Source organism: Candoia aspera, chromosome 14, assembly GCF_035149785.1.
Source record: "Candoia aspera isolate rCanAsp1 chromosome 14, rCanAsp1.hap2, whole genome shotgun sequence".
Lineage (NCBI taxonomy): Eukaryota > Metazoa > Chordata > Lepidosauria > Squamata > Boidae > Candoia > Candoia aspera.
The window spans coordinates 18,083,168-18,107,231 of NC_086166.1; the positions used below are offsets into that span (position 1 = coordinate 18,083,168).

The following is a 24,064-nucleotide window of genomic DNA, read 5'->3' on the forward strand; positions in this document are numbered from 1 at the left end:
GTAACCACCCTGTCTATTATACAAATTGGGGTCAGGGGGCAAATGGCAGGTGAGATGCCCCCGAAAGACAGATGGGGTGGCAGGAATGACCAAGGCCCTACTTCAAAAGAGAAGGCAGAGCCAAGGTATGGAAGACCAAGAGGGCTTCAGGAGGGGAGGTTTGAGATCTCCAGCCTTCTACCATGTGGGCTCAGCCATCCACTAGGCTTAGCTTTATAGAATACAGCCAAAATAAAGGGGTAAGCCTTCCTCCGTGTCCCTGTTTCTGAGTTGGAGAGAAATACCGCAATTTCCTCTTTCAGCATGCACCACCAACTCAGTTATAGCTGGAACATCCGAATCTGCCACCATCCGCATCACTGACACTTTGCTCCTACAAATCAAGAGGGTAGAGAATTGGGTGACTTGGAACTAAACTGGATGAAGCCCTCATCTTCTGGATGAAAGGCTATCACTCTTGTTTAGTGAGATACCAGCTTTTCCTGTGGGATAAAGCTGCAGTTTTTCACCTACACTTTTCAAGGAAAAAATAAACTGCAGTGTTCCAAGGCTTCATGAATGGCAGAATATTAAAATAATATAAGAAGACATTTGGGATTGAAGTTAAAACAGAGAAGCTGTTCGTTCATTGCTCATCAGTTGACCCTGACTTACCCCTAAGAACACAGTCTTCTGTTCTCCCATGATCCGGGCCACAAGGATGAGGAATTGGTCAGTTGCTTGTAACTGATAACCTATCCATCCTTTCCTTTGTGTGAGTTCAACTAAAAGATTCTAGAGGTTCTGCGCAGGCACAAATTCTCACCCCTGTGAATACCAGATGGCCACCCAGAGAATCTTGGTTACAGGTAGCTAACTTGCTCTGGCCTTTCTCCTTTATTTTGTTAAAGCTCCTTTTATGAAATGAGGGAAGAGGCGAATTGAGGGTTGCTGGTCAGAAGGATTGGGAGGCAGTGAAATTCTGGCTCTGCTGTCAATCAGGAAAATAAGTTCTTTAGCAATTCTGGTGGCCTGCTACAGGCATATACAAGCCTTTTTTGTAGAGAATTAAAAGCCTTTCATCTGTTAGAATAACAAGGTAGATGGTTTGGAAGCATGTGAAAGCTAATGTGACAGATTTTGCAAAGTGTGAAGGAACCTAAGATTGCTTTCTGTCAAGGAAAATGGAGTTAGGCTCAGCTTGTAGAAAAGCTGCTAACAGAACTGGAAGTTGATTTAAACAAGGGTTAAAATAGAGTGGTGTTCTGTTTTTTCTGGACTAGTCAGTTTGGAATGGCTTGGAGCATTGTGTTACTCAGAAGGGAAGGTGAACTTGCACCTTTTAAATATGCATTCAATTAACATATAAAACAAACAGTTTCATAATTTCATGTATATAATCCGTACATTCCTTATATGAACTCCAGTGTATTTTTCCACTCTAGAGATGCCATTATTGGGGTTAGGTTTGATTGCAGAGAAAAAATTATTATTCTGCCTTCATTGCCATTAGTTCCTGAGCAGATTATTGTAAGTTAAGACAAAAACAAATAAAATGTTAAGATGCCCCTGCAACATCTTATTGCGGAAGTAAGTGCAAGATGAAAGTCTAGACCAGTGTTTCTCAACCTTGGCAACTTGAAGATGTGTGGACTTCAATTCCCTGAATTCCCCACCCGGCATGGCTGGATGGGAAATTCTGGGACTGGAAGCCCACATATCTTCAAGCTGCCAAGGTTGAGAAACACTGGTCTAGAAGCTGCATGCAAGGAAGATACCGCTGACTTTACAAAAGCCCCCTCAGGGAATTGGCGGGGGGGGGGGGGATTCAGTGCAGCATTTTGGTAGGAGCCTGGGTCCCTTGTGGTTGGCCCCTTCTTGGGCAATTGGCTGGCACTTTTTAGGGCTTCATGTTTATGGCTGTTGTATCCATTAATTGAACTGTATTGAACTGAAATGTTATTGATGGTCTCAGAAATGTTATTGATGGATTGTTGCTGCAGTTTTGCCTTGTTTTTAACCTCCTTGTACGTCTTTTCACACATTATAGTAAATCACTTCAGGCTTTATTTTGGAAGGCAAAGCAAGGTTAAACAAAAGCAGGGTCGAGTTGGACTGAGCGATATTTCTGCCTCCTCTCAGCCTTCCACCGTCAATTGTCATACCTGCTACAGCTCTTGCATCCAAAACTGCTCTCTCGGCTGCAACAACATAAGCTTGTTCCTCTCTTTGGCCACACGGCCGTCCTAAAGGGGAGAAGGAAACTCGGCCACCTTCTCACCAATCATTCACCTTCTCTGCCTTGCTCTGCATACGGGTGAACTACAGAAGAGCCGTCAATCAATGATGGTAGCCAATGCATGTGCTTTGTTTTGCCAGTCATGCAAGTTGGGGATAATGGGATTATAGGTCCAAAACATCTGGAAGACACCAGGTCAGACAAGTTGCTCTGGAGCCCTCAAACAACCCTCTGTCTTGTTGCATGGATTCAAGTGAAACATCCCTTCGTGTATTTGACACAAAGCTGTAATATAGCCTGGTCGAATGCCTGCTTCCATGATAGAACCTGGCTTGCTGCCTCAGCAGATGATGGCTTATTTTCTTTTACAATTGTATCAGAAGATCTTGAATCATTAGTGTGTCTGAACTTGCTTGCTTTTTAACAACCTGAAATGAAAAAGGGAAATGAGCCAAGATGGATTTGTCTGAAATAAATTGGCAAGTGTGCAGATTTCTTTCTTCTTTGACCTTTCCTTCGATACTGTAAACAATTTCCCTTTTAATGATCCTTCCACCAATAGGCAAAGAGGCATTAAAATAGCAAATTCAGTTCAGGAGAGAATGATGATACCTGTTGGAGTAAAAACAACCCTAGTTCCATAGAGGTAGTGAATCAACTCATGGATCAGGAAAGGAGTTGTGGATAGTTCACAGGGAATCCAGTGCGCAGCTGCTGTGCGAAAAGCCACTTCCATGTGTGAGGTTACTGAGAAAACAATGAAAGGTAAAACTGATGTAATGCACACTCAGGACACTGCCTACACAAAAGGGACCTCGAACTGGAGAAACAGGTAGAAGATCCGCAGGCCTTTCCCCACTGCTGAGTTCAAGGGCTCTTCTTCGTCCGTCCCTGAGTCAGCAGGAAACTCCACCTGCGTGAAATTTGCTTCCCCAAAGTTAATCCCAAGGAACATTTCATTAGCCTGATGTGCTGCTCTGATTCCTCTCACTGCCGCTCACCTGACTGTGCCCCTGCCATAGTTGGGTGGCAAAGGACAGGAGATTTTACACACCTGCATGCCGTTGCATACTGTCAGCTTAACCAGGAAACACGATGAAGAGCAAGTTAAGCCTAGAGACAAGATGAAGCAATGTTGGTGGAGTGTGGCAGACAGGCTGCTGCCTGAGTATGTCGGCGTTGCAGCTGGGTCCAGGCGGGCAGGGGGGAGGTCTTGTATTCCAGGTATTCAGTTGGTGACCCTTGGACTGACCTCGGCTTACAGCCCCAGTGGATCGACTGTTACGGCAGTTTGACCTGTGTCACTTTGACAATGCTTCTTTGCTTGCTAGCGTGACTCCTAAGTGAGACAGGACAGGCTCCTCCAGACAGAAATTCTGCACCGGGAGATTGTACTGAAATGCCGCTGTCTTCTGTGCACAAAGCTCTTAGCGGATCAGAATAACATTAGGGGTTATAATGGAAAGCCAAGGTATGGAGGTTGGGACGCTGAGAAATGGAATGGGGAGTTGGACACGATTTCTCTTAGCCAGGGCCGCAACTGGGGGGGGGCAAGCAGGGCATGTGCCCCGGCGCCAAAATGAGCGCTGGGGGGACGCCAAAATGGGCGCGGAATCCATGTTTGCCCCGGGTGATACAGTCCCTGGTTGCGGCCCTGCTCTTAGCCCAGTCCATTGCATTTGATTTTCTCTTTTTAATTACTGCACACACAAATTATTTTCATGAATATGTGCAGCTCTGCCCCCTCACACACGATATATATATTGGTGAACCTCTGTAAAATTCAGGGAACTGTGAATGAACGTGCTGTGTAAGGTTGGCAGGGAAGGAGTGTGAGTTTTGGTTCCCCTCTCAGAACAAGTGTGTGGCTCCCTTCCTCAGAGAAGTCAGCAGCTGCTTTGCTTGCGGGCAATAATTAAGGGAGGGGCAGAGGCCACCAGCGGCATCCATCCCAGCATGGATTCCACTCTGATAAAATCAGTGCATAAAGGTTGGGTACTCTAGTTTTACAGGATTGTATTTTGCAATACGCTTGCCACCCTGGCTGCCGATGGAAGCAAAAGCCATTTTTATGTTGGCAAAGCTGGAGATGAAACATAAAAACATGATGGAGCTTCAGTTGCACCGTCATCTTGGTGTTTTTCATCATACCCCATGGACACCCCTGAGAGAGAGGTTGAGGAAGGCATGGAAGTAGGCCCAAGGAGGTGCAAAGGGGAAGAGGATGGAGCGGCTGAGGAAGAAGAGCTCTTCTGGCAGCTGAAGGCAAAGGTGCTCAATGAGCAAAGGTCCCAGAGGGCTGGAAGGGACAGGACCAGAAACTGATACATAAGCAGGCAAGGGGACGTAGGATAGAGAGGCGGGGGGGGGGGGGAAACAAAACGTAAGAAGTGATTGTTAGTATCACTACAGTTAATATCACTAAAATCAATTGATAGTTAAAAGCTTGGTAAATTAAATGCATTTTTGCCATTTTCCTAAATACCAGGAGTTGGGGAGTCAAATACATCTCCCTGGGCAAAACGTTCCATAGCCTTGGAGCCACGCCGGAGAAAGGCCTCTCCCATGAACCAGGTAGACGAACGTCTGGCAACAGCAGCATCTGCAAAAGGGCCTCTGCTGCCACCCGGCCGTTTGGTCCCAGGGCCCAGGAGCTGGGTGCGTTTGGATGCGGAGGACCTGGCTCCAACTCAGTCTCACCCAGGTCCGGCTGGGAGGCGAGGAGGGGCACCTGCAGACACCAGCCTCCTGTTGGACTCCCTGAATTTGGGCCTTTTGAGGGCTGCATGAGCAGCTCCTGCTGCTCTCTTGGGGCAAGTCCTGCTCCTCTGCTTCTTTCTTCAGCTGCGTCACTTTGCTTTCCTTCAGGAGCCCCCAGAGGCCCATCCAGTCTTCCTTCCCCTTCAGAGGGCTGATGCTTTCCTCTCTGAGTTGAGTCAAGAGGCCTGTTTCACTCCTAAAGGCTGACCTGGTGCTCACAGAGCTACCCACTCTCCCAAAGAGGATGCCCCGTGTTTCTCTGAGTCCCTGTCCTGCTCAAGCTGCGATGCAGGGCAGCCTCCTTGCAGCCACGGGATTCTCCTTTGTAGGACGATCTTACCATATTTGGGGGCAGAAAGGCAGGACTTTCCCTCTTAGCTACAAGCTGGAAACCTGCATGACCTAAAATGCTCTCTGGACTTCCAGGAGCTCTGCCATAGGTACTCTGCTCAAGCTTCAGGTTTTCAGCGACCGCTGCTCCGGTGGACTCCAAAGACCTGTTGATTTGCACTGCATTTTGGTGACAGCTGAGTAAAACCTCCATGTTCAGAGACACAGTATCTCTGAATAGCAGATGTCTGGAGAAAAACAGGAAAGGCTGTTGCCATCCTGACCTGCTGGAGCTTCCCGTAAGCCTGGGCCAGTGGGAAGGTTTTAAGCCGCAAAGCCAGGGACCCGTAACTGGTGAAGAATGTGTTAGACTACACTTGTCATCCGTGGCCCGGTGGGAGAGGCTAATCCTGAGCTGTTTCCTTGAATTGGGAACTGCTCTGCCTCTGAGTCCAGCAGCTTCCTGGTGTAGGGATGTGTCTGTCTGAGAGGCTGTGCAGAACGTCGGAGGACAAACGGGCAGATTTCAATCTCCATGGAGCGCAGGGTTGTATCTAACGGGTCTCTGAAAGCCTCTCCAGTCAGACTGCTGTGTCTGGGTTGGCCCCCAGACATGGCAGTCTGATGCATTTGCTGTCCCAGATCATTAACTCATTGCAGAGGTCCTGAGCTCAGAGCTACAGGCATACTGTTGCCCATGGCTGCCTTCTCCAATAGTTTGCTTCATCGGTTCCTATCATCCCCAACTTCATGGGTTTTCTAGTACACTGAATATAAAATGGTGGAAACTGGGTTTTGCAACCAGTCCAAGGAAGGGTATTTTTTTGAAGGCACCATCAAACTGTTTTGAATACTTGTGAATGCAGAAGCAGAAAGCTAACTGTGTTTTAATACTCCACTGTTTGCCATGTAATTTTTTGAAAATTAAAAGTTAACTCCTTAACCACTTTTTCCCTATAGGATAGTTGTAGGTATCACTCTCTCTTCGTGTAATAGGGTGGTTCTAGAATGAAAAACACAGGAGCAAGGACTTACTTTGAGCTACGGACTATTTTCCTCAAGTTTGCATCACCTGAAATGGCCATGTTCAGTTCAGAGCATTTTGCACACCACCGTCGTACAGGACTAGGTGCTTATTATGGTTGCGGTGATCAGTAATGATACATTGAGCAGTCCCCCTAGAGTGGTCCTGTAATTATTCATCAAATTTCTTTATCAAATTTAATCAATTTAGATGGGCTCCCAGTGATGTTGTCTTGTGTTTACCTCAAAGCTTCTTTCCTCGCAAAGTGGCATTTGTAGCTCTCTGGCCAAGGAGCCCTCCTTTTTCGGGAAGGCAGGTCCAGCCAAGACGGAGCTACATCCCCAAGCATTCCCAGCAAGAAGGAATCAGGAGCCAGTGGGGCTCCTAGGAGAGGGCTGCTCCATGCTGATACTTGCCCATCAGGCTGCAGCGCAAAGCGCTAAGCCCAGGCTCCTGGGAGTTGTGCTCAGCTCCTGGGGACGTCAAGCTGAGTATGCTTGCTGTTACCTTCCAGAAGGAGACAGGCAGGCAGGTGGGCAGGCAGACTGATGGACAGACAGACAGACTGACTTCCCAGCCTTCTATAGCTCTGGTGTTTCCTGGTCATCTCCCTTCAACCCTGCTTAGGTTTTCAAGGTCAGACAACATGATCTAACTGCTCCCTTAGGTCAGTCCAAATGGGTGGTGTTTTCTTTATTATGAAATGAACTTTTCTGCCCTGCCCTGGGAGTGTTTTTCTTTGCCATGGGTCTTAAACAACCAGTTGTTTATTTAACTCTCACCAAAGGAGTATTCTGGTGAGAGGGTAATGCTGCTCATGAACTGAAGCAGGGTTCTTCTTTTTCTCTGTTCCAGAATAAAGTCCTGAATGTGGATGGTGTCAAAGTGAAATTGCAGGTAAGCCAAACCCTGTGTCAGTTTGATTGTGAATGTTTTGTTGTTTCTTTGCATCTCTGGGTTCTGTGGAGCACCCAGCATCCTGTTAGATTGGATTTTGTTAGCCTCTCTGCCCTGTTCACTTCCTGGACTAAGAATACCTAGAACATCTTTTCAGAGGCAGAATGAACAGGCCAGCCTGAGCTAACTCAGAGGAGATGCTCCCATGAATTTCCTCTGCACATACCCAATCTGAGTTTGTAGACTACACCGGTACCTTGAATTCTTCTCAAAAACCTATAGGAAGCTGGTGCTGCACCTGGAATATTGAAGTTACACTGCTGAATTAAAGTTATACTGCTGGATGGAATTCCATTGATGCAGCAAGGCCAGAGAAATAGTGACATTTCACTGCCCTTAAGCAGCACGTTGTAAACCTGAACGTGATGCTCTGCCTGTCCTCAATCGTATCTACTCCCAGTTTTCTGTCAAAAGTGCTCCAGATATCTTTTCTACCAATCTCCTGGTAAACCAACACCCACCCAGCGGTCTGTGGTCAGGAAGAGCCGCAAGCGTGCAGTCTGATCCAACACCCGAGCAGCCTCCATGTAAGTGGCTAGCAGGTTCATGGAAGAATTCCCCACCACGTTGCTGGTTGCCCTCAAGCATCTGTGGCAATCCAAGCAGATCTGTGATGGATCATAGTCCACTACCGTGTAGAGGTGGAAAGTGGTGTCTAGCTTCAGGCTGATCACAGAGTGACGTGCCCATGGCAAAGAACTAGTCATCAAGTCCTCCATCCTCAGATCATGCTCTGACTACACCAAGGTGAAAATTAGATCCAGCGTATGTCCACCTTCATAGGTTAGGCCTGATATCACTTGAGACAAGCCCATGTTGTCATGCCAGGTTCTGTCGTTTCCTACTAAAGTCCCTTTCCAGAGCCTTCACATATAGTAACCACTGTATGGCAAATTGTGGGAAGTGGTAGCCACAGCAACTCCCAATGGGTCCCATCACTGATCTGAACTGTCTCTTCACTGATGATGGGCACAGCCTTCCTCCTCCTTTCTCAACAATGTGTGTGATGCAAGCGTTTGCCACTTTCACTGTTTCCCTTATCCCACTTGTCCAAATTATATCCTTGCCGCCATGTCCATCAACCTCCTCCTTCAGTTACTGTATATACAGAGTTATCCATCTGAATCTTCTTTACCTGTGTAATTCTCTCCCCAGATGCTTTCAAAATCTCTCCATTAACAATGCATACTGCCACAGTCCTCTTCCTTGCCTCTGATGTTCTCCTTTGCTTTGTGAAGAGTTCACCACCGCTTTCTTCTTCTTTCATTCGTTTCAGCACACATTCTTTCTCTCTTCTTCACCATCTTCACCTTCTCTGCATTTTCAGTTGTCCAGCCAACTTCCTTCCATAATGCACTCTGGCCTCCTCACAGCCCTATCATTCCTCAGCATACCCAGTTCCTATAATCTCTGTCCCCGTACTCAGATGGAGTCCTGAATTGTTTGCAAAATAGGGGTGACATAGGCGGGAAGGATTGTGCTTATACTGTGGTAGTCCAGGGCACCTAGCCGTAAATTGTCCAGTCAAGCAAAAGCCACAGTCGCAGTCGGGAAATGGGTCCTGCCCAACTTGAAGGGGCAGTTAAGTTGGGCTAAGTTGGCCACAGGCAAAAATCAACTGTCCCGCCTCTCTTCTTCTAGACACTTAGTCGTGGAAGTTACCTTACATCTGTCAGAGTGCTAGAAAGCGTTTGGCCCAAGAGATCAGAAAAATCACACACCAGGCATTTCTATAAAAATAAATTTATTTACAGAAAGCACAAAAACGTATTTTACAAGCTGTGCATTCACATGCGCTCAGAGAGGACTGGGCTGCAACTGGGCTGGAGGCTACAAAAGCGAAACTAAACAAGCCCAGGCAACCTGCCCTCCCCCAGGCAATGCAGCTTTAACACCCAAACTGAGAACAATTAAGTTCGACCTCTTCACCCTGCCGATACTTAAGAAAGTACTCAATTACCAAGGTAACCTAGTGGCTTGGTCCATGCAAAAACAAAGAAATGCCAACAACATCTACCTCACAATCCAGTCATCCAAGCTCAAGCCATGATTCACTCTGGAGCCACCATGAATTTCATGGAATTCGCCAGACAACGGGGAATTCCTCAGAAGTCTATTCACCCTCCTTTGTTGGTGGAAACAATAGATGGTTGTCCATTAAGTTCTGGTCCTGTCTCCAGTGCAACTTCTAGCCTGACCATGAAAATCAGAGAGCATTTGGAGGAAATTGAATTTCTCTTGGCTGCCACCTCTCAATTCCCCATTGTACTGGCAATGGAGTGGTTGAAAACCCACGAACCCCATATTGAATGGGCCAGGACTGCAGTAACCTTTCCAAGTCAGCGATGCTCATCTCATCTTGTTGCTACCCTAGCATCCAGTCAAGTCAGTCCTTGGAATTCTTTGATTCCTCCTCAGCTGCAAGATTTTGCAGGCATCTTTGATGAGAAGGAAGCAGATCAACTGCCACCTCATCAACCATACAGATGCACCATCCACCTAGTTGTGGGTGCCAAGCTTCCAACTGGGAGAATCTACTCCCTTTCAGAACCAGAGAGAGCAGCCCTTCATGAATTTTTGGACACAAATTTGAAAAAAGGATTCATTTGACCTTCAACATCTCCCTTAGCTGCTCTCGTGCTTTTTGTCAAAAAAAAAAAATTGGGTGAGCTGCACCTCTGTTGTGACTATCATCGTCTAAATGAAATAATGTCATGAGTACTGATGTTGAGCAGGAGGGGGCCCCTATCCAGGGGGGAAAATGCATGCGTAGTACTGAGGAGTTAAGCAGCCATTCAAAGAGACACAGGTCAGACCCGCCTTAACTTTTGGAGTTTATCTGTCTGGGTTTTTCCCACGCTTCTTCAGTTTGTTAGGATTTTCTGTCTAATGTAGCAGTAATAAAACACTAGAGACCTATTCCTTGTCTCATTGTGGTTCCTGGCTGTTAGGGCAAACAACTATCAAGAATCGCTACCCCTTAATATCCAAACTCTTGGAGAGGATCCGGGGTGCTCGAATCTTTACCAAACTAGACCTGTGTGGGGCGTATAACCTGATCCGAATAAAGAAAGGAGATGAATGGAAAATCACATTTCACACTCAGTACGGACATTATGAATATACAGTCATGCCTTTCAGGCTATCTAATGCTCCTGGAGTGTTCATGCACTTCATGAATGGTGTGTTTAAGGACCTGCTGGATCGAAATTTGATCATGTATCTACATGACATCTTGATATTCTCTTCCTCGTTATCTGAACATTATCAGCAAATAGGCACGATGTTGCAGCATCTTTGAGTGAATCATTTGTATGCAAAATTAGAAAAATGTCTGTTTGCTCAGAGCACTATAGATTTCCTTGGGCACAGAATATCTCACACCAGACTGGCAATGGAGCCAGGCAAAGTAGAGGCCCTTCAATCCTGGCAATCTCCTCAAAGGACTAAAGATGTACAGAGACTGTTAGGCTTTGCTAACTATTACAGAGCCTTTATTCCACGGTTTGCCAAGCTTACCTCTCCGCTCTCTGACTTGCTTAAGAAAAGATCCAGATTCCATTGGGGTGAAGTTGAGGAACAAGCATTTCAATGACTCAAGGCAGCATTCGTGACTGAACCCATCCTTAGACATCCAGATCCTAATCAACCTTTCTTTGTGGAAACTGATGCTTCAGAGGTGGCAATTGGAGCCATTCTATTACAGAAGGATCCTAAAACCAGGGCACTGTGTCCATGTGCATATTACTCCAGAAAATTGTCGCAGGTGGAGGGTGCCTACACCATTTGGGAGAAAGAGCTACTGGCAATCAAGGTAGCATTTGAATTCTGGCGACATCACTTGGAGGGAGCTCATCATGTAGTAGAAGTGAGAACGTACCATCGTAACCTAGAGCATCTAAAGACAGCATGCAGTCTGAATCAGACAGATTCGTTGGTTGATATTCTTTTCACAATTTAATTTTTGAGTTATGTACATTCTTCGTGGGCACAATCAAAGAGCAGATGCTCTGTCTAGAAAATCAGAATATGAAAGGGGAACTCCTCCAATACCTCCTCGTTCAATGATTCCAGTAGAGAAATTTGCAGCAATCAAGTTCAAGCGGAGACCTCATACAACAGCTCCAGGAACATCAGCAAAAGGACCCGTTCGTGCAGAAACAGAAGAGTGAGCTAGAACAACTTCCAGCTGAGCAAGCCGCATTATAGAATTGGGCTCATGGACTACTATGTTTCTGGGGTCGCTACTATGTACCCCTTGGGAAACTTCAAGAAAAGATACTACCATGGTGTCATGACAATCCAGTTGCAGGCCATTTTGGGTTTTTTAAGTCTCTTAATCTATTGTCTCGAGAATTTTGCCCAGGACTTCCTACTGCCCAAGAGACTATGCAAATGTACATTCAAAACAATTTCTGCCTTCATGGCCTAGCCAAGCAAGTGATCTCAGATCATGGTGAACAATTCACTGCTAAATTTTGGAAGGTGCTTCTTCAAAATCTAGGAATTCAAGGAAACCTCTCATCATCTCATCATCCCCAGATGGACGGAGAAACTGAACATGTTAATGCTATTTTAGAGCAATATTTAAGGGGCTATGTGAATTATCAACAGGACAATTGGTTCAAGCTATTGGCCTTGGCAGAGTTAGCCTACAATAATTCTTCACATTCATCCACCAAGACAATGCCTTTTATGGCTACATATGGGTTTCATCCGCGTCTTTTTTCCTTGGAACCACCACATTCCTCAGTTCCTGCCTCCACTTCTTGGAAGAACTCCAAGCCTGTCATTGGGTACTTCGAGATCAATTGGATTGTGCCAAAGACAACTATAAATGTTTCGCTGACCAATTGGTTGTGTGGGACTATGTTTGGTTATCTACTAAACACCTTCCTTTGGCACGCCCTTCCAAGAAGTTAGACCACAAGTTCGTTGGGCCATTCCCTATAGAGGTGATCATTACTCCAGTGGCATTCTGCCTCACTCTACAGAAGCACATGAAGATCCATGTCAGTCCTTGCTAGTTCCATCTGCACCTCTGAGCCCACTGAGATCATCTAGACCTGCCCTACCTCCTATCTGTATCAATGGAGAACCAAAATATGAAGTCTCCAGAATCCTTGATTGTCACAAAAGACATGGGAAACTCCAGCATCTCATCTAATGGAAGGGTTACAGGCCTGAAGAAAACTCTTGGGAGGTGACTTCAGATGTTCATGTTCCAAACGAAGTCTGACAGTTCCACTTATGCTACCCCCTAAAACCATGGCCGAAATCCCTGGAGAAGGGGGGGGGGGGTCCTGGGGGGAGAGATAGTGTGAGGTTTGATTATGCTTCTGACTCTGAAAATGAAACTTATCTTGAATCAGAAGGGGAAATCAAAACTTATCAGGAAGGATTTGGAGAAATAAAAACCAGAAGTGACTCAGCAGAGTGGGAGAAACTAGAGATGCTGATTGGACAAACTTCAGAGGGAGATTTAAATCCTCCAATCAGCACTCGAGAAAGACAAGTGCATGAATCAAAAGGCAGCCTGATTGGCTGCAGGTGAGAAAAAGCATGGAAAGGATCTTTTTAAAAGACAGGCACGCCAAGAGCAAGCTGCCAGAGACAACTGATCCTTTGAGCTCACAGCATCTGTGGAAGAGTCCTTACCTCAGTCGGAAGCCTTGCCTGTAGCCAGTGTGGAACCAGAGCCAGCCCCTTCTGTCATCGCAGACCTGCTTCCTGCACACACCACTCCAGTCAAGCCTCTCCTTGCCATCCATGCTAAGCACAGCCTCGCATCCAGTTCCAAGCCTTGCCTCATGGCTCCAGCACAATTCGGTCTTGCCTCCAGTTTCAAGCCTCGTCGTGACGTTCTTGCCAAGACCAGCCTTGTCTTCAGATCTGAGCCTTGCCTAGACTCTCCAACCCAGTTCAGCCTTGTCTCCAGATCCAAGCCTTGCCTAGACACTCCAGCCAGGTCCATCCTTGTCTTCAGATCCAAATCTTGCCTAAATGTTACAGTCCAGCCTTGTCCAGCCTCTGCATTCCACCCTAGTCCAACTTGCATGCCCATTCACAGACTCATGCCTCAGGCCTCCTCTTTGCCACCTACTCTAGCTCCACCGAATCTTGCAGCTTCAATAAGAGAATTAGCTAAGTTCTGCCTCACTGTTTTGCCACAATCTGAACCTGCAGCCTGGGTGTCCTTTACTGCCTGGGTGGACTTGATTGAATTGCATTGCCTGATCTATTACAAGGACTTTTTGCTTTTGTAAATAGTTATTGTAAATAAAGAATTTAATAGTAATTCTGCCTGGCTGTCTCATAGTCTGAACAGGAGAGGTAGGTTGGGTTGAGAATGACATGGTCAAGTTATTTGATGAACTTCCATGACTGAAGGTGGAACATGAATCTCCCCACTTTTAGTCCTATACCTTAGCCACTGTGCCTGAGTATGTAACCCAATTTGCATGTAAGAAAGACCTTCAGCCAAGATGTGTGCTGGCTCCATGTAATTCAAGATGATTAATTTGTTTATTTTTTAAGAAAACATTTCAGTGTTTATATTATCTAAAATAATTCAAATTCATTTTGAAGTCCAAGTAGAAAATACTTACTTACCATGAATATCAGCAGTTATGCCTTAAATGCAAATGTAAATATTGGAAAGCAGCCATTCAGTGGAAAAGTGTGTCAGTGTTGTAACATCAACAATAAGTTACAAACACTGTAACATCAAATAGCAATACTACATGAGGAATTCTGATGAATATTTTAGAGGAGTTGAGAACTGGGACCTTCCAGATCTACAACTCCCAGCTTCTTTCACTATTTCCCAAGTTGATGGCATTGGAGCAACACTTGGACAATCACAAGTTTCCCACCAGAAGGGCACCAGAGACAGTATGTGTGAATGGTTAAGTCTTGGGGTAAGATGGAGAATACTGGGTTGGTCCTTTCCCTGTAACCCTTCAGTGTATGAGGCATTGTGGGGTGGTGGTAGTTTTCTAGAAGGCAAATGTTGGCCAACCATGCAGCACAACATCTGTGGTAAGGCTGTGATCATGAGGCACACATCTCATACCTGGAGAAGTTGCTAGCAAGGTCACATTACTGCTGTTTTTCTATTTTTAATCCAATTTTCTATGCTTTCCAACTTTTGAGCAGGCTCAAACACTTTTTGTTTGTTCCCGTGCCTATGAATTAGATTTTTTTTTTTAAGAAACCAAACCTGTTTTAACCACCAAGTCCTTCAGGGCAATCTGCCATCTTCCTTCGGGTGAGTTGCACACTCTCTAATCTAATAAGCTATTTTACCAGAGAATCTAATCTTAATCTCTTCCAGTGAGTGCTCCCTCTTTAGTTTTTCTCTGCTTACCTAACAAGTGCACACCAATCAAACAGACAAACAATTCCACTGCACCTTCGTGATTAAGGGGAAAATACCTCTCCAGAAGGGGCTGAGCCTTTTTTTCCCTGAGTCCCTTGTGGGGAAATCCCCACCCCTAGACCCCATTGAACTCAGTTTGAAAAAACCCAATGGAAAATTATTTTGTCATCTATAAATTACATTTTTATAGGTATAAAACTACAGTTATTTCAACATAAATATTTCATGTATACTGTTCCCCAGTGTGGAAGAAATTGAAAAATTCAGCTAATTGTTGGAAATGCCGTACTGGTTCATCTGAGGTGAGAGAAGGCTCCCTTGCTCTGGAAGACTCACTGGGTTTTGGAGAAGCTCATTTTCTTTTGAATTGCATATCAGTACTGTGGAAAGTAACAAGAGAACAAAGAAAATGAACAATGAGGAACCTCACAATGAAGAACGGTTGACATTACAGAGAGGCCCACCTGTCCACCATCACTTGTACAGTGACCTAATGAACTTACTTTTCTTCCCATGTTTGGATGTTCGATTGCTGGACATCTGAAGGACTATTTGGACATTTGGTCTGTAATTCCAAAATTATCTGTTATTCTCACTTTTTACTTCTTCTGAAGTTACAATCATTTAAAAGCAAACAAATTAATTCTGAACATATGCTTCAAACTAACTTCACTGTTTATGCATTCATATAAACTCCTTAATATTTTTTATTTATTTCTTGTTGCAGAAAAGAAAAGGGTTGGTCACTTTATCTTTTGCTCATTTAACCTGGACGTAAAATTGTGTGTGTTGTTCTCTTGCATACCCTGGAAGAAGTGTGGGATATAGACAAGCGTTAACAATATTTACCAGGCGCAATAAGATCACAAATAAATTTAAATAATTAAATATGGAGGCAAAGACTGGCACAGCTATTTGCCTAAAGAGACCTAAGATACTTTTCTTTGAACATCATCCCCCTCCCATGCTGAAAGCAATCAGGCTTTGGAATGTCTGTGATGCTGCATTGGCTATACTGGGCCAAATTTATCGGTATTTCTAAAAGAGCCATTCAACCACAACTGTAACATTCTTTTAACATTTCATTGACAAATGGGCCATTAAAAAAGGAAGCTGCAAATTTTGCTTGAGAAACAGTGTTGGTTTGGATCCAGATCAAAATAGCCCCTTTTAGTCTATATGAACTGAATGTAAAACAGTGTTCATGGCTAAATAAACTGCCATTAATTTTAGTCTGACAAGTGTAGCTACTGTGTCCTGGATCCAATTTATTGAAAGGATAAATTTGCGTTTGGGATTTGTAGTACTTGCAGCAAGAAAAAAGGGGGGGAAATGGTTGCGTTGCCTCCCTTTCTCCCCCTGGGTGGACTCTCTGGACGTCAACACCTTGGCTGTAGGATAACCTGCCAGCTGACCTCTTTCTCATTATCTTATTGCCATTTTCAGATTTGGGACACTGCTGGCCAGGAGAGGTTTCGCAGTGTCACCCATGCTTACTACCGGGACGCCCATGGTAAGAACCTCTATGATGTTCCGAGAATTGATTTCCTTGTGAGAGAAGGATGCCATCTTGCACATACCTGTGATCTTCCCTTTGGATTTTTATATTGAAAACGGAGCTTCAGAAGGTTATAGGAAATGTATTTCGCACGCTTGCTTAGTTGTGAACTTGCTTGTTCATTTTCCCAGGTGAGTGGCATTGTCAGTTCTTGGGAGGCCCAGACAATCAGAGATAATTAACAGAGAAACAGTAAGAAACGATATAAACAATCAAGTTTGTAAGTGAGGGAAGGTGAAGTAAACAGAGACTGAGGGTGATGGATTCAAACACTTTTGAAGCAAGAAGTGAAAAATAGCCAGGTGAGATGATCACCGTTTGAAATTACTGGAAGTGTTCACAAAGTGGAATGAGCATTAAAATTGCACTCTAGTTCCGCCTGAGCTTTCAGTTCCCCTGTTTGTTTCGATAACAGCATGATATTTTAATGATCCCTTTCGTGGATATTTACCGTGGAGTGAGGAGGAAATTTGTCCATCCAGTGACATTATTTACTGTACGGCTGGCAGCGAATGCCGCCAGGAGGGTCATCCATGAGGGCCAGGTCGTAGACTAATTATAACCCACTAGAGAAGGAAACTCCTGCCAACCAAGCAGTTCGAAAACATGCAAGTAGATGAATAGGCACCGCTTCGGCGGGCAGGTAACGGCGTTCCCTGTAGTCATGCCAGCCACATGACCACGGAAGTGTCTTCGGACAAACACCGGCTCTTCGGCTTTGAAACGGAGATGAGCACCCCCCCCCTAGAGTCAGACATGACTGGACTTCATGTCAAGGGAAACCTTTACCTTTAGAGAAGGAAACAGGAGCCCACTCCAGTATTCTGCCCAGAGAACCCAATGGACATTCACAACCAGGACAGAGTCAACGTGATACTGGAAGACGAGCTCCTGGGTTGGAAAGTATCCAGAAAGCGGTTGAGCAAGAACAGAGGGCACTGCTGCTGCTGCTTGTGATACGGTTGGAATAGAGCTGGAAGGACATCTGGCTGCTGTTCTGCCCAGAAACAAACTGTGAAGATATGTATACCACTGATACATGGAATGGCAGAACCCTAAGCTCAGATAAACACAGAACTGAAGTGTCAAGGCTGAACTTTGACATTCTGGTAGTCACAGAGCCAAAATAGACCGGAATGAATCACATCTGAAGACTATCTAATCCTCTAGTGATCCGGAATCATAGAAGACGAGTAGCTGTATGTATTTAATTTAATTTAGAGGCTGCCTGAGTCCAGATGACTCTGGGCACCTTCCAAGTTAAAAAGTAAGGAACAATGAAATAAAAGATCATGATCATCTGGAGAAGATGATGCCACTCCAAAGAAAAACTCAGCAAGCAGCCTTCCCTCCAGGCCCAGGAGAACAGCCAGGTTTTCAAGGATTTACAGAACGTCATCAGGGTGCGAGCCATATGGATCTCTGGGGAGATGCTGTTCCAGTGGGCAAGCGCCCAACAAAGAAGGCACACCATCTAGGTTCCAAAAGATGACATTGTTGAACGAAGGGATCTCGAGTACACTCACTCTGTCTAACCTTACAGGATGGGCAGAAATTATTGGCTATAAGTGCTCCCTCAAATAACCAGGCCCTGGGCTATGAAGGGCTTTGTAGGTGATAACCAGCACCTTGAATTGCGCCTGGATGCCAACTGGCAACCAGTACAGCTCACAAAGCAGTACTGTCGCTTGGGCATACCATAGCACATCCAACACTGCTTGCACCAATGCGTTTTGGACCCACTGTAGCGCCTCCCAATCTAGGAACAGGTGCAACTACTGCAATAGATGGATCTGTGCAAAACTCCTCCTGGCCAAGCTGCCACCTGCTCTTTCAGCAGCAGCCTGAGTCCAGGACAACCCCCAGGTTGCACTCCATATTGTGACCCCGTCCAAGACCAAGGATGAAAAGTTCCCAGTTCCAAGGGCCCAAATAAGCACAGCCACTTGCTCTTGTCAGGATTGAACCTGAGTCTGTTTCTCCGCGTCCAGACACAAATAGCTTCCAGGCACTGGGTTAGTACATTGACAGCTTCACTGGACTGCCCGGAATTAGGCATCATCTGTCTACCAGAGCCCAAATTGACAGATGACCTAATCCAACTGTTTCATGTGGAAGTTAAACAGAAGATGAAAGAATTTTGAGGCACCCAACAAATGGAAGTTTTGCAGGCACAACCTCTTCCGCCCGGACAAACCACTGTAACATGATGGTCCCACCACCAAACCCCACAGAGGGATACCATGATTGATGGCATCATAAGCCACTGAGATCAAGGAACATAAGGATGGACACAGCATCGTGGAAGCCCTATAACCTAACCCAGACGAAGAAACCAGTGCCAATGCCATATAGCTGTAGGACCACTTCTAGTGGAACAGCTGTAGTAACAGAATCTTGCAAGTCTGAATGTGCTTCCCCCTCCCTCACTTTATTTTCATGTGAATCAGGAAGGGGATTCTCAGAGGTGTTTACTCAAATTTGGAATGGGCTCAAGCGGTGCTTGTCTGATCATTGCTTTGGTAGTAACTCTTCTTCTTATCCTCTAAGGCCATTCCTGATGCTCTCCACACACACTCTATCCTGAGTCCACCAAAGGTTATTGAAGCCCAGTAACAAAAGGGTGTCAAAGTCAGTGGTTGGATATAGCCCAAGAAATTACAGAATTATCTCAGTTCAAATCCAAGCCAAACCAAGCATTATTATGGTGATCCAAGTCTGTGTTCCAAGCACCAGCGCAGAGGAAGCAGAAGTTGAACAGTGCTATAGTGACTTGCAATGCCTTCTTAACTCCACACCAAAAAAGATGCCATAGGCAACTGGAATGCTAAAGTTGGAAGTAAAATAACATCTGGAATAACAGGAAAATTTGGACTTAGAGAATGAAACAAAACAGGAGACAGATTACTAGAATTCTGCCAAGAACATTCAGGGTTAGGATACCTTCTTCTAATAACCTAAAAATGACTCTACACATAGGCATCATTGGTTGGACCGCACTGAAACCAAGTTGACTATGTCCTCTGAAGAAGCTCTGTTTGCCAGTGGAAACAAACCCAGATGCTAACTGTGGTTCAGGTCACAAACGCCTTCTTGTAAAATTACAACCTGAACTAAAAGCACACATAAAATAGTCAGGCCAACAAGATACAACTTCAGCAGTACTCTGACTGTTTATGCAGTAAAAGGAAAGAATAGAGTTAATGGATTGTTTTGACAGAGTACCTGAAGAACTCTGGGGTGAAATTCATGACATCATTAAAGATGAGTCAAGCAAAAATATCCTGAAACGTAGAAGGCAAAAAGGCTGCTAGTTGACACCTTGAAAAGATGCATGATAAAAGAATGCAGAGATATAAAGAAGATAGTAAAGAAGAGATGGTACACATGTATGAAACTACAAAAAAGTATATCCCAAAATCACTGATACATTTGAAGATTTGACCACTGAACAAGAGCCGGACATTCTGGAAAGCAAAATTAAATGGACCCTAGAAAATATTGCTAACACCAAAGCTTCAGGAGTTGATGAAATCTTACAAGATGATGCAGTTAAAGTGCTATATGCAATTTGTAACCAGGTGTAAAAAAGCAGCAATGGCCAATGGCCAAGGAACTGGAAAAGACCCTTTTATGTTCTAATACCAAAAAAGGGCAGGATTCTCAAACTACTAAAAAATTGCATTTAGAGGTATTCCTTGCTTACCAACTGCCTTGTTTAGTGACTGTTCAAAGTTACAGTGATGTAAAAAAACCCAGCTTTATGACCAGTGCTCGCATTTATGATTATTGCAGCATCCCAAGGTCATGTGATCGCCATTTGGGTGCTTCACAAGAGGCTTCTGTCAAGCAGAGTTAATGGGAATGTGGAAGTAAAATTGCAAGTTGTGGTCACGTGTGTCGCTTAACAATGGCAGTGATTCGCTTAATGACCGAAGGGGAAGTGATGTAGTAAGCCCATTGCAGTCATGTGATTTTCCGCTTAGCGACTGTGGCACTTAGCGACAGAGTTGCTGGTCCCAACTGTAATTGCTAAGTGAGGACTACCTGTATCTCAAGTGCTAGGCAGATAATGGTCAAGATTTTTCAATCCAATCTTCAACAGAACTGCCGAATGTACACGGTGGATTTGGAAGGGCCACCCCAGATCACATTACAAAGATCTGAAGGATAATTGAACAGATCAGGGAGTTCCAAAATGAAATGTGTTTTCACATGCCCGTAAAACCATGGGTGCCCTGGGCTACCCCATCTTCCTACTGAAGAGTCCGTGTGATGACAGGAAGCAACTTGTAAAATGGAATACGGAGCAACTAAATGGTTCAAAGTTGGGAAAGGCGAGGGCTGAGATTGTTTACTGCCACTTTATTTACTTAAATCATATGCAGAACGTATGAGAAATTCTGGAACAGAAGAAACAGAAATTTTCTTCTGATTCCCCAGAAAGCTGGCTGGGGAATTCTGGGAGCTGATGTCCACACATCTTGCTAAGGTTGAGAAACACTGAGTTGGACAAATGGTTCCCAGACAGGTCTCTGAGAATTAAAGAACGTCAGCCAAATTTGCTTCCTAGAAGCGTTTATTAAAAGTTGAGTAATGGAACCAGGCAATCTTAGTGAATAGCCCTGGGCAGTTTCTTTAGTGGTAAGAGAGCTTGTTAAGTGAAAATGATTAAAAGGATAATGAGAAAAATGTAAAAGAGTGAGAGAGCTGCTTCTGGGAATCTCATCTATTTCCCAGAGAACAAGAAGTAGCTGGGGGAGAGCGGGGAACCAGGTGACGTTTTGCTGAGCCGAAGGTAGGGATGTGGACGGGTGGGAATGGTCGCTCCCGGTCAAGTGGCTCCTGTATTGTGTGACCACCAGTCAACATTTGCATGACATGGAAGGCCCTAAATTCGGCACCAGCCAGTGGGAAGGCTGAATCCTGGGTTCATCCAAAGGCAGATGAATTTATGGGATTTATGGCTTCCCACACTCTGCAGATGGCAGCATTTGAAGAGCATCTATGCTCTTGCTCAGTTCAAACCCACAGTCACCTTGGCATGTCCTGCTCTTCAGGTGCCAGAAGCTGATAATTCTTTGCTCTTATAATTGGAAGCATCTTTCACTTCTGATGCTCTTTTTGGCTGCATCCAGATGTTCACACCTGGGAAGCCTGCTCACCCCTGTCCCATGTGAGATGAAACTGGGGCTTTCTGGCCTGCAGGAGAAGCGACAATCAGCCTGCCAGCATGCCAACTGCATGGATGTGCTACTCATTCCTCCCCTTCCCTGCCTGGAGCTATTTGATTTCCCTACTTGATTGTGACATTGTGCAAGACAACAAAAGCAAGCCAAAAAAAAAAATCCCAACAATATCGAATAATCATTCCAACTGTGCTTGATTTTTTTATATTTGTTTGTGTGTGAATCACATCTGTAAGAAGCAAAGAGATGGCGCATCAGTGTTCACTGCCTCGAGAACTCTGCCTGATAATTTGGCTATCAAGCTGAGGAAAACTGCTGCAGATCTTGCCTTAAACTGTAGACTGGCCATCTGTGCTGGACCTTCTTTGAGTTACTCCTGAGGGTGGCTCCTGAGCAGGAAGTCATTCAGAGACACAGCTGGCTGTCTGAATCTCTGCACCAGGAATAATTGAATGATCCAGGAAGACCTTTTGAAAAAAGGGGGCAGGATGGTTATGCAGCAAAGGCTGATTGGAAGGGAAATTAATGCCAGATCTTCTTGGGTCAGTCCCTTTTGTGATAGCTAAAATGGCAACAGATGCATGTGCGGGATGTGGTAGCTTGGGCCCTGCCGATCCTAGGAGAGGTCTCCAAAGCCCCCTTGGGCAACCCTGCTGCGCTCTCCCAGCAGCTCTCTTGAGAAGCTCAGTAGGCACGTTGCCACTGACCTTAACTCCAAAGAAATCTTCCTGGCTGCCAGTTTACCAGGGGGAGGTAAGGGGCAACCCCTTCATTCAGAAGCCTGACCTGGTAGGGAGGTATGCACTAAAAGCTAGATTCCTTTCCCGGACTGAGCCTCATTCAGACGTCTCCATCTGTCTTACGCGTGCAAGGTTGGGGAGCTAGAAGAACATTGGAAAGAAGAAGACAGAGAGGAGAAGGAATGAAGAATTGCTTTCTGAAGAGGTTGATATCAGTCAGCTGCTCCCTCCAGCCCAGGATCTCACCCAAGCACACACCCCGGGACAAATTTACCCAGCCTGGCACTCAGTAAATGAAGTAAAACACAACCTATAGCTTAGCTAGCTTCTCTGACCCAAAGTTGCTCTCCAGATTCCTAACCTCCATCAAATTGTTAGTGGGATGCTTCTTAAACTTGAAATTAATGATAATGTTTTTGTGGCTTAGGCTTGGGCTTTTTATTTTTGTAAGCCACCATGGCTTAAGATTGCATGGGCCAAAATATCCAATAGCATAAATAAATAAACAGCCAGCACAGAGAAGGGAAGACCGTGCCCTTCGTTTTGTGAGACAAAATGGCAGCTGTCCTGCTCTCTTGTAACAGCCCACCTGGGGGGAAACATCCCCTCCTGATTGGCTCCTGCTCAGCATTTAATGGTCCCAGACTTTGTTTGCTCCACATACTACCTGGTCTGTTAATCTTTTTTTTTTTTTTACTTTGAATGCCTTGAGATGGAATTTCCCCACATTCACACAGCGGCCAACTTTAGCTCATTAAACCCTTTGGCTCAAGTATTTCTTTCAGCTCATCAGCAGTTCCTCCTTTGGACTCCTGCACATGTTCTTAGGTGGCCAACGTAATGTTGGACATCCCTGCACAGGAGCAAGAACGTGAAGTCTTACGTTAGGAAAGTCCCAACTCAAAATTTAATTCTTGTCTTGAAAGGGGAGGTATGGAAGGGAAATCCAGACCCAAGTCAAGAGGCCATTTGGAGAATGGGACACAATTTTGAGCAAGTGGCCTTTTGTCCCTTCTTCCTGGTACAGCAACAGCAGAATCATTACCCAGGACTAGCTAAGCTGCGGTGGGGATTGTGTGAGCCGGAAAGTAAAGGAAGCCTGCTTTGTCTTGAGTTTGACCATGGACACGTCCATGTGGTTTTCTTGGCAGCTGTGCAGAAGTGGTTTACCACTGACTTCTTCAGGGATGTGTTTCAACTTCCAGCCCTGGGATTATCTGATGGTCTCCCATCCAGTTTTACCCTGTTAACTTTTCAAGATCAGCCATGGTTGACCAGGTTACCTCTGCGAAGGATCATCAACTTCTGCTCCCATTCATTATGTATAAATTGGCATGACAAGAGAAATTAAGCATCAAAATATGTTGAGAAAAGAATTAGTTGGGGGGTGTCCAGTAAACCTCTTGCTCCTAGACAGAAGTCCCTACAGTGCAACTTCTTGTAATCCCAAATCACCCCTACTAGTTTTTATTCTCACTTCTCATTGTTGCCCCCCCCCAAAAAAAACTGGGAAGCGAGGAGTATGGTTTGAGTGACTGTTGGCAGAGTGCTAGAAAGCATTTGGCCCAGGAGAGATCAGAAAAGTCAAACACCAGGAATTTCTATAAAAATATTTTTATTTACAGAAAACAGGCATATTTAAAGGCTTTTTGCTGAGAGGAGAGATTTCTCTCAGCTGCATACTCTTTGCAAACCTACACAGAAGGGAATCTGAAACTAAAACAAGTTCAGGCAAGTTCCTCCCTTAGGCAATGCAACCATTAACATGTGAAAAGGGGACAATTAAATTCAACCTCTTCACCCAGCCAAAATGATTAGTTACCATAGTAACCTTAATCTGTAGTAGAAAACATATATTAACAGTGACCTTCCCCAGTCTAGTAGCAAAAGGCAGCAAATATGTGGAA

The 24,064-nt window shown here is 45.0% G+C and overlaps 1 protein-coding gene across 1 annotated transcript in view; it reads left to right on the plus strand.

The window, feature by feature from the left end:
* The window catches only part of RAB26 (RAB26, member RAS oncogene family), a 173,250-nt gene that overhangs the window by 114,871 nt on the left and 34,315 nt on the right, over nt 1–24,064 (plus strand). The window contains exons 3-4 of the mRNA XM_063314828.1: nt 7,188–7,229; nt 16,117–16,183. Of these exons, the coding sequence (XP_063170898.1) occupies nt 7,188–7,229; nt 16,117–16,183 (109 nt within the window). The remainder of the gene's footprint in view (nt 1–7,187; nt 7,230–16,116; nt 16,184–24,064) is intronic.